The sequence below is a fragment of the Arachis ipaensis genome, chromosome B09, assembly GCF_000816755.2.
Source record: "Arachis ipaensis cultivar K30076 chromosome B09, Araip1.1, whole genome shotgun sequence".
Lineage (NCBI taxonomy): Eukaryota > Viridiplantae > Streptophyta > Magnoliopsida > Fabales > Fabaceae > Arachis > Arachis ipaensis.
In genome coordinates, this window is record NC_029793.2 from 126,889,417 (window position 1) to 126,899,517 (window position 10,101).

Below are 10,101 nucleotides of genomic sequence, written 5' to 3' on the forward strand. Positions count from 1 at the left end.
ACAAGTCTTTTTTTACAACAAGAGAATTTGTTCATAATCTTTAAGTTTAGAGTAAAATATATATGTCATACTGGTTGCTATTTGAGAATTTATTTAAAAGCTAGATATTATTTAATCAGAAACGTATGACTTAACTCTTTATTACATTTTTTTTAACGTAGATTTATCGATGAAAACACTTTTATTTTAAAAAATAATATAATTAAAACCATTTTAAATATTAATAAAATCAATTTTGTCATATGTTTACTTGATTATTGATATTACCTAAATAATAGATTAAAAAAAGTTAATTTTAATTTTAAAAATCAAATTTTAAATTAATTAAATTTAATAATAATTTTAAATTTTTTTATTTTTGAATCATTTTTTCCAAACGACGTCACCTTCCGTGTCTTCGTACTGTCCTCCTGTTTCTTCTAACCACCTGCTATTCAGACCTCTACTACTAGGCATCCACAATGCGCCGCCGATCCGCCTACGCAGATCTTCGCTGCCACCGAAAGGAAAGCCGTCGCGGGGTGTCTGTCCGTCTGCGAGATGCGTGCTTGGCCGTGAGTGCCGTTGTATCGCGTTACACGTGCAGTTGCCACAACCGCTCTCTCGCAATGCTGACGCTATGTCACCGTCGCCGTTGCTGTATTGCGACCCCGATATGCCCTCCGCAGTTTTTGTCTCGTTATTTGTTTTTTATCAACTAAGTCAGATGTTCATTTTACTGTGTATGCGGATGAATCTTTTCATTCTAAAGTGGATGTTTATTTGGGTAAAATATAATATTTTAGTTGATTTTCTTGATTTTACATGCACATGCTCCGCATGTTTCTTTTGTTATGTGGTTTGGATTATATTTCGTTTAATTTTGCTTGAATTCAAGTTGGATTTGAGTTATGCCATTTAAACATGGTGCATGGGTAGTATTTTGGTAAATTTGTTAGTTGTCTCTTATCAACTAAGGCGGATGTTCATTTTACTATGTATGCGGATGGTTCTTTTTACTAAGATGTGGATATTTATTTGGGTCATAACATTTGGCTGAACGAAGCAAAGCAGCACGCGATGGAAGTGGCGAAGACTCGACGCAGCGGCATGGAAGCAAGGGTAGAAGTGTAATATTGGAGCAGTGGCAAAACAAAGCCTCTAGCTCGATGACGGTGCAACGTCACTTCGTGGGCTTCGAAAAGCAGTGGTGTGCGAAGGATGGAGAGAAGACGCAACTGTGCGGCGGTGACCCAGCGGCAATGATGCAGTGTCCGAGCAACAGAAGAACTGCAATTCTCCTTGGCGGGTTAGCGACGACGGCACTGGGAAGCTTCATTTCCAGCGATAGGGAGGGCGGGGGTGAGGTGATGTGGTGATAAAACAAGATTAACGTTAGGGGTAGGTGAAAACGGGATTTAGGTTAGAAAAAAAGATAAAATGGAAAAGTGAAATTGAAAATAAGATGAGGTAATTATATTGGATGTTATTTTCTTAATTAATCTAGAATGTAGTCCATTGTTCACATTATTTACAATTTTTGTTGTTTACCTAATAAAATTGTTAAGCAAATTAGTGAATTAATCACTAGATCAGTCAAAATTAGTTTGTTAATTTTTTTTTCACCAAGTTGGTTTATTTGGAATTTTAGATGCTACTTTGATTTTTTTTTTATGTATCTTTTATTTTTATTTTTCAGTTTGTCTTGTTTTTGGTATGCGTTTTATTTTTGGTATGGGGTTTGTGCTTGATTTTTTGGTTTTTGTTTTTTTTTTTTTTCTGGTCAGATGAATTAAACAATTTTTAATTTTAATTACCACATAATACACCCACATATTTCTCAACAGTTAGAAAATTTTTACTATCGGTTGTAATTGGTGTTGGTGGGACTCAAACTCAAAACCTCTAGATAGAAAAAAAGAGACTATGCTATTTGAGTTATAGTTTGTTGGCCAATAATTCATAGCTAAACTTTGTCCCTGTATAATCCAATGACCAACAATAAAAATCTAATTCCTCATGTTTGTACGGTATGATGATGTGTCCAGTGACCAGTGACTCTGATTACGCTTCCTTAGCTTCTTCAAACTTTGGTACCATAACCAAATTGGAATTTGGAAGTATCCCTTTTCACTCTCTGGATCCTTTTTTGCACTTGGGTAATCTCAAGTTGTTTTCTTTATTGAAGATGCAGTATAATCATAGATAGATTCATATGTGATCATATTATTTGGTTGGTTGATTTTTCATTTTTGTTCTTTAGTTTCGTTTGACCTTATTTTTATCATAAATTTTTATATGAGCACTTGTATTAATGTTAAAGTACCCATTTCCATTCCTAGTTTATGTATGATTGAGCATAGGGTACTAAATCCTCTTGATTTCTAGATAATAATTTTCTTTATCTCAAAAGTGAGTTCTTAATTCTCTGTTCATTTATTCTAATATAAAATATGGTTACATGTAATATGTTTATGCAACATGAACAGTTACATCTATTTCAAATCATATGGTAACTTACATGCATGCACATTATTGTTGTCTTGAATTCATTGATTGAACTTTGAGCTGCTAGATTCTATTAAACTCATTTTGTTCTCCGGCAAACTTCTTTCGGATTCTTAAGATAGTTGGTGTAGGATACAAAGCCAGAGCAGAGGATGCAGGGTCTCAATTGTTCCTCAAGTTAGGATACAGTCATGAGCTTCAACTCAGCGTGCCTCCGGCGGTTCGAGGAATAGACAAGGGAAGGGTGAACCATTTCGCCGGCACTGTCCGGAGTATCAAGCCGCCAGACGACTACAAAGGCAAGGGAATAATGTATGTTGATGAATTTATCAAGAGAAGAAAGGAATAATATATATTGGCTAGTATTGATTTATCATCTTTTTTAGAGTTTTATTTTAACTGGTTTTATTGAGTATTAACAAAATTTTCCATTTATAGAAAGCTGTTTTATATAAAAGGGAACTTTATATCTTAGTTGAGAGGGTGTCCTTTTAAGGTTTGGTTTGGTAAAACTTTTAAAAAGGTGTTTGTGCTTTTTAAAAGCTCAAGCTCCTCATTTTGTATTTGGTAAATTAAAATGACCATGTGCTTGTGCTTGCAGTTTTAAAAAAATCGGGTACTTTTGAAAGTATCTAAAATAGAGCTTTTCAAAGTTAGTTTTTGCTTTTCAAAATTTAAAAATCTAATATAACCTCGTATGTTAACTAATTTTTAAATTTAATGCTTACATTTATGGCTATTATAGTATTTTTAAATTTTAAAAACTATTTTACCAAACGTAATTGATGTTGCTTGTGTTTATTAAAAACTATTTTTTATTTAATTTACCAAACATAAATGCTACAATTTTTAAAAAGCCATTTTTTAAAAGTTAACTTTTATAAGCTACTTTTTGAAAAGTAAAAGCTTTACCAAACTAAGTCTAAGTATCTCGGAAGCTATGCTAATGCACCTCCTCCATTGATGACTTCTTCAAGTACAAACAACATAATAATGCTCCTATAAAATCACTACAACAATTCCGGCAGATATGTCATTTAAGTTATAGCTCGTTGGCTGATTGTTGATTTATGGATGTATTGATAAATTGAAAGTGAAATTGTGTGACTGATGATGATTGAATGATCATTTAAAGTTATGTGTAAATTCTTGATGAATTTGATGAAACATGGCTTATTTAAGAATTATTTAATGATTAGGGGTCAAATTGTAAATAACATAAAACTAGTATGAGTTAAGCTATTAGGACAAAATTGTAATTTTAGAAGAGTTTGAGGTCTTTGATGTAAAATACAAAAGTTGGCTTATTTGAAATGATCTAAAACTCAAATAAGTCCGTAGAGGGTAATTCTAGTCAAATGGAGGTTGAGATTAATAATGTAAATTTTAATAAGTATAAAGATAAAATGATCATTTTAGAGAACAAGGGCTAAGTTGCAAAAGATGATAAATTGTAAGATCTTAAACAAGAGGTGAGCCAAATCATTTTTCACATCTAGATGTGTAACACCAAAACAGTGTGGAAAGAAGAATACGTATACACAATCAGTGCACACAAAATACTTCATATCAGTGTAGAACTGTAGCTAGTTCGCCACATGATCAAACGATGCTCACAAGTTTCTTTAAATCAGTCAGTACCATTCTTAAAATGGTTTGGACTTTTTAGTTGGGTGTGTTTAGGCATTCAAGCGGATGGCAACTAAAAGTACAATGTAACTTTGAATTTCTATTCCAAACAACGTGGATATGTTCATAGTGAAGATGGAAAATGTTACAGAGATAATATAATAATGATACCATTTCTGAGCCTTCACCTAATAACTTACACTTCTAGTCTAATACATTATGTTCAGAAGAGAATTACATTAGTAACATTCATTACATTGCTAAAACATATTTTTTTTACTGCAGCAAGGAAACTATTATTGGAAAAGAATCATCCAACCATGGTCTTCTTTCGCCCTCTTTGTCGCACTACAATAAAATTGTTAAGTGTGAATATAAGTAACATTTCTTGAAAAGAAAGAGGAAAGGGGGGAAAAATCTAAATTTCAAACAAGAGGGAAGTTGATACCTTGAGCAAGTTTATTCAATGTGGATGACCACTGCTTTGATGACTTGCGGTATGCAGCAAGTATTCGATCCATCTGTCAAGGAAGATTATGGTATCGTACTAAGTGAGAAATCAATATTGTTTGTTGCCTCTGTTTGATGAAGCAGAAAGCATTTTTTTTTTTCAATAAAAGAAACCAAGCACAGAGAATATTAGATCAGCATAAAACAAGCTATATATTAGAACAGAATAACAATCTATAGTCCCTCATTGGAAATCTTGACTCAGCTAGCATGAGCATCTTGGGAATGTCTCACCATCTCCGCATGTTTGAACTCGGTTAATTATCATGCTAATCATAAATTAGGCTTTAGTTTTAATTGCCAAGTCAGGGTTACACACTCTTGTGCAAGTAATCGATGAGAGGCAGTCATTCTAGAAGGAGATTAAGCAGTACTTGGACTAATGCATTGACCTAGCTGCCCAGGCATTATTATTTTTTCTTGGTTTCAGTTCATATCTCACATTCGGAGCTACAACCCAACTAGTAATATATATTATCAATATATGTCACAGACTCTTTAGAAGCCAAATACAATTTAAGAATTTAAAAATAAATAAATAAATAAAAACCCCAAGGTTGAAACTAGTGATGACTCATTAGAAATTCTAATAGACATTGTTGTGTGGGCACTCTTATAGTTCTCATAAAGCTATATAATAAGCCTGCAATCACAATTCACAACTGGAAATATTTCTAACAGCACCATTTTGTTTGAAGCACATCAAACACAAACAATGGCACTTCTAATCTGCAGCATATGCGCATACAAGTTAGGATTATTGAAAAAGGGCATAATGAATTACCACATTCCCACATGATGAATGCATTGAAAGAAGAGCTCTTTCCAGAACATACAAATCAACAGCTTTATCTTCTGGTAGAGTTGAAGTGAAGCTCAATCCAAAGTCAATTAGGACCTGCATAAAAACACAGTTGAGTTATGTTTTATCAGTTTTATGATATTTTCCATAATTACATAATTTGAGTCTACAAATAACAATAGTCCTAATGAGATGACAGTTAAAACAACTCACCAATTGATTGGTACCACTCTTCAGCAACATATTTGATGTTGTTAAGTCACCATGAATAAGGCCACCATCATGCAATTTACCAATTGCATCACCAACTTGGGAAGCAATATCATCAAGCCACTCTTCAACAACACCTTTCAACCCAAATTCAAGAAGTACTTCTTTGAGGGAAGGGCCCTCAACATACTCAAAAGTTAAAGTGTTCAAGACAGTATCCACGGCATAGAGTGCAGGAGTGCAAACCCCAAGCTTTCTCGCTTTGGTCATGCACCTAGCCTCCTGTTCAAACAAATTGATTTGATTGGTAAAAGGATAGCATGTCAAAATAATTCAAAAAGCACAGAAAATAGTAATACAACTAAACCTTTTCTCACCATATGGCATCAGTTACATGAATTAAACCAAGTCATTGAATTCCGGGGCATCATAATAAACATAAACAGAAAATAATGAAACTATTGTGATACTCACAGCATTTAAGCGCCTAAGGGTAAGCTTAGTATCCAAAGTTGGATGCCTATACTTCTTTGAGAAGCGTTCCTTGATAACAGACCTCCTCCCCACAAAATTGGACTCAAAAACCCTCTACAAAGAATGATTAAAATCAACAGAACAAAAAGCAAGTCAACTATATCAGACATGGATGGGTTTTTGAAAATTCATATAAAGGAAGTTGACAATATGACATTGACGTATATTAGCACTTACAGCTTCAGCACCTTGCTTTAACAGAACGAGCGGGCTGTGGTTTGCACAAGCTTCAGTCTCCTCCATTATGGTAGAAAATTCCTTCAATTTGACAAAATGGAAAATCGGGTATAGAAATGATAAAGTTACGATATTGATTTGAATGCGATGATATTCAAGTGAAAATAGTTAAGAGACAATGACATAACCAAGCAATTTGAAGAACTAACTGACAGTGTTTGGAAAGTTGAATACGTGAGAAAATTAAATTCTGATGTTAGGAACTAGTATACTAATGGAATCGATTCAATTATATAATTTGGAATGACTATTTAAATGAAATAAAACATTATATTTTAATAGTTACACACACAATTATTTTTTAAACAGCATGATATAATCAAAATCAAATCAATAACCAATGTATAAATCAGTTTTTTTTTCATCATTGTGCGGACTGTATAATTGATACAAAATCATATTACATAAAAAATTTATACAATATTAATAGCATGACAATCCATGATTACAAATTGAATACCACAGCTTCCAAATTGATCCTATCAAATTATTTGACAAACTGCATCAGCATCTCTAGTCTCTACTGCACCACAAACAATTCAATACAAAATTTCATATTCTAAATGATAGCATTTCACATTTAGGGTTTAAGGTTGACAAAAGTCCGAAGGGGGCAAAAATTGATGGTAGAGACCAACTCTCTTATCTTTTATCCCTTAACATACAGCAACAAAAGATTTAGCATTTTTTAAGCAACACAACAACAAGGTTCAGTAACAAATTCAACTCAACTCAGTTATCCAGCAACAAATTCTACTTTCAGCAACAACCATATTTATGATATGTTCAGCATCAAATTCAACTTACAGCTGACAACAAATTCTACTTTTAGAGTTCTAGCAACAAAATCAGCTATGATAACTATGAAAACTTTTAGGCAGCAACAGAAACATAAACTATGATAACTTTCAGGGAGCAACAAAAAAACTCCAATTCTCCAAATATGATTTACAGCAAATTAACATTAGCTAATCCTAATTTCAGCAACAAACTCAACTTTCAACAATAAATTCAAGATGTACTAATAATTTACAGCAATGAAATTGAAAGAGGAATAACAAGGCCAAAGATGAAACTCACCTGGGCAAAGAGATGAAGCAAAACTTAACAAAGTGATTATTCAGCAAAACAGCACCAAATTCAAGGTTCAATAAACTCAGTAATGATTTTCGGCAACCGGCAAACTTAAGCTAAGTGATTATTTTGGCAAGTCAACAACAAATTCAAGGTTCATGATAATCAGTAACAAATTTCAGCAACACATTCAACTTTCAGCAACAAATTACTCACAGCAACAAAATCAAAGTGCAGTGATGCAGCACCAAAATTGAAACAGAAAGACCAGGGGAAACTCACCAAATCGGGTTGCACGAAGGAAGTTGACGGCGATGGAGAAGCAGATGGCAACGAAGATCAGCCCACCGGGATCTGTTGCCTCTACTACCGGTGACGAAGAGCGCAGGGAAGGGAGAGATCGAGACCAGGTGCGAGACAGAGACCTTGAGAAGCAAGAAGACGACGACCACCACCACCCGAGGGACCAGATGCGGTTTCGTCTGCTTCTGCCGCCGGCGAAGCGAGCGCAGGTGCACGGGACCGCGACGACGACCGAGGTGAGGGGACGAGGGGAGAGACCGAGAGCGCGACGAGGTAAGGCCGTGAGAGACTAAGAGTGACGACCGACGAGTTGAGGGGAGCGAGGAGTGAGTAACGAAGGGAAGGTGACGCCGTGAGCCGCCGTGAGCCGCCGTGAGCCGCCGTGAGCCGCCGTGAGTGATGGACTGTCGAGCTCGAGAGAGAAGAGACACAAGGCTGGCTGGGGGTTAGGGGGGTTCCAATTCCATTCAGATTAGGGACATTAGCCATTACGGTTCATGCAAATCAACAGGGGTGGAGGACAGGAGGAGTTAAACGACGCCCCATTTCAGGCATTTATATAATTAAAAAAAAAAAGCATGACCCGGATCGGATTAAATTAATCGGTCAGGTCACCGATTTTAATAAAAACCGGTCATCAGACCAATTTTTACCGAGTTCATTACTTGTCCAATTTAAGGAGGGACTCGATTCAATTAAGTAACCGGATTTTAGATCGAATCGACCAGATCGAACCGAGTTTGATAACTATGGGCGGGAGAAGAGCGGGGACGCTCACTTGGCAGTTGGTGGCTGTGGAACAAACAAGCGGGAAACAGAGAGAGAATGGTTTTAGACTTTAGTTTTTTTATTTTAGATAAGCTAGGGACATTTTTGGTATATTAACTTTTATGTAAGGTATTTTTGGTATCTCATAAATCTAACTTGATCTTGCCTGGAAAATAGATCGGCTTTTACTCCTTGAAATCAACCGAGCTATATGCTACAAGGTTGGACGTCTGTCCCTTCAGGGTCCGAGCTTTTGGTGTTCATTGTAAGGTATAAGAACGTGAGCAATGCAGAGGAGGTGGAGTGTACCTACAAAGGCACTCCGATACTTAAGTCAGTAATGGTGTCAAGTTCGGAATAGAATCAAAAAGATACTTTACCTTCTCTTTTATAGATATTTTCTCGTCCGTTGTATCTTTAGATGATTGTTTTGTCCGTTTCTGATGATTGGTTTGGTAACCGATTTTATCCTTACCGTTTGGGACGTCGGTTATAATAATATTGATTTTGCCGAGTTATAGCTCATAAGGGCCGAATAATAACGGAAAATGACGAGCTATGATGATGGCTGGTTATGAGGCTGAGTTATGATTTGTATTAATGGTGACCATATCACAGCCCCCAAGCTTAGCCTGAGGAGGATTTTAATGAAGCAGGTTGAGCTTTGTTTTTGATGAGTTATAACTCGGCTTGCGTGGGTTAGTGGATGAGCCCCCAGATCAACTTACTTCATTAAAAGATGGTTAAGCGTTTTGAATTTTGGGTACGTGGAGAGTCATGTCCGTTATTTTCTGATGAAAGAGAAACAATGATGGTTGCATTTAAGTTTGCTGATTCCCAATGTTGGGTTCACTGTTTGATGTGGCTTTGGGAGTGGGGGGTTATTATTTGGAACTTTCTGTCCCTTTAATTACTTGAATCCCTTCAGATTTTTCGTTGGTTTTTGTTGGCTGTTTGTTATATGCTTGCTTCTTTGAAGAATGAGTAAGAGAGGTATGAGTCTCCTTTCCTGTTTCTGATCCATTTCTGCATTTTCTTCTCTCTTTCTTCTTCTTTCTGTTATTCTGATACTGTCTGTGACGCTAATGGGTTTTGAGAAAGAGAAAAAGGATAAGGTGGATTGGTCTTATGATTGGGTGGGGGAAGATGTTAAATCACGAGTTTCACTGTTTTCTGATGATGCGGCGGTGAAGGAGGTGGATGTGAATAGAATAGTGAGGGCGGGCTCTGGGGTGAAGGTGGAATTGTTACCATGTAGTGTTAATGATAGGATTTATCACCGAGAGTCGGGGTTTGGGTTCTTCTACATGCACAGTTGTGTGCTTGAAGAGTTGCGGGTTAGGCTTCCGTTTACTGAGTTTGAGTGTCAGATTCTTAAGCAGCTCAACTGTGCTCCTTCACAGCTTCATCCTAATGGGTGGGCTTTCCTGAGATCCTTTGAAGTTTTGATGGAATATCTAGAGGAAGTGCCGTCTGTGGATTTATTCTTTTCTTTATTTCAAGCTAAAGGGATTTGGAAGGGGGGGTGGGTGAACTTCAATAGTACT

At 36.0% G+C, this 10,101-nt stretch overlaps 2 protein-coding genes across 2 annotated transcripts; one reads left to right on the forward strand and one right to left on the reverse strand.

Annotated features, from left to right (window-relative positions):
• Positions 1,149-2,836, forward strand: LOC110266940 (60S ribosomal protein L6, mitochondrial-like). The gene is made up of 2 exons (XM_021112022.1): positions 1,149-1,346; positions 2,555-2,836. The coding sequence occupies exons 1-2, from the start codon at positions 1,149-1,151 to the stop codon at positions 2,834-2,836; spliced, it is 480 nt and encodes a 159-aa protein (XP_020967681.1).
• LOC107617839 (EKC/KEOPS complex subunit bud32-like) lies at positions 4,184-8,159 on the reverse strand. The gene is made up of 7 exons (XM_016319711.2): positions 7,766-8,159; positions 6,350-6,430; positions 6,113-6,226; positions 5,642-5,920; positions 5,411-5,524; positions 4,565-4,637; positions 4,184-4,464 (listed from the first exon to the last, which is right to left on the reverse strand). The coding sequence occupies exons 2-7, from the start codon at positions 6,413-6,415 to the stop codon at positions 4,427-4,429; spliced, it is 684 nt and encodes a 227-aa protein (XP_016175197.1). The 5' UTR covers positions 6,416-6,430; positions 7,766-8,159; the 3' UTR covers positions 4,184-4,426.

What these genes read in the sequence shown, in the direction of transcription:
- LOC107617839 (XM_016319711.2), bottom strand. Translation starts at nt 6,415, where the DNA reads ATGGAGGAGACTGAAGCTTGTGCAAACCACAGCCCGCTCGTTCTGTTA. An exon ending in AGAGTGGTACCAATCAATTG is followed by an intron (nt 5,525 to 5,641) that starts GTGAGTTGTTTT and finishes GTTTTTATGCAG; the next exon opens with GTCCTAATTGACTTTGGATT. An exon ending in ATTGAATAAACTTGCTCAAG is followed by an intron (nt 4,465 to 4,564) that starts GTATCAACTTCC and finishes ATTTTATTGTAG; the next exon opens with TGCGACAAAGAGGGCGAAAG.
- LOC110266940 (XM_021112022.1), top strand. Translation starts at nt 1,149, where the DNA reads ATGACGGTGCAACGTCACTTCGTGGGCTTCGAAAAGCAGTGGTGTGCG. An exon ending in ATAGGGAGGGCGGGGGTGAG is followed by an intron (nt 1,347 to 2,554) that starts GTGATGTGGTGA and finishes TTGAGCTGCTAG; the next exon opens with ATTCTATTAAACTCATTTTG.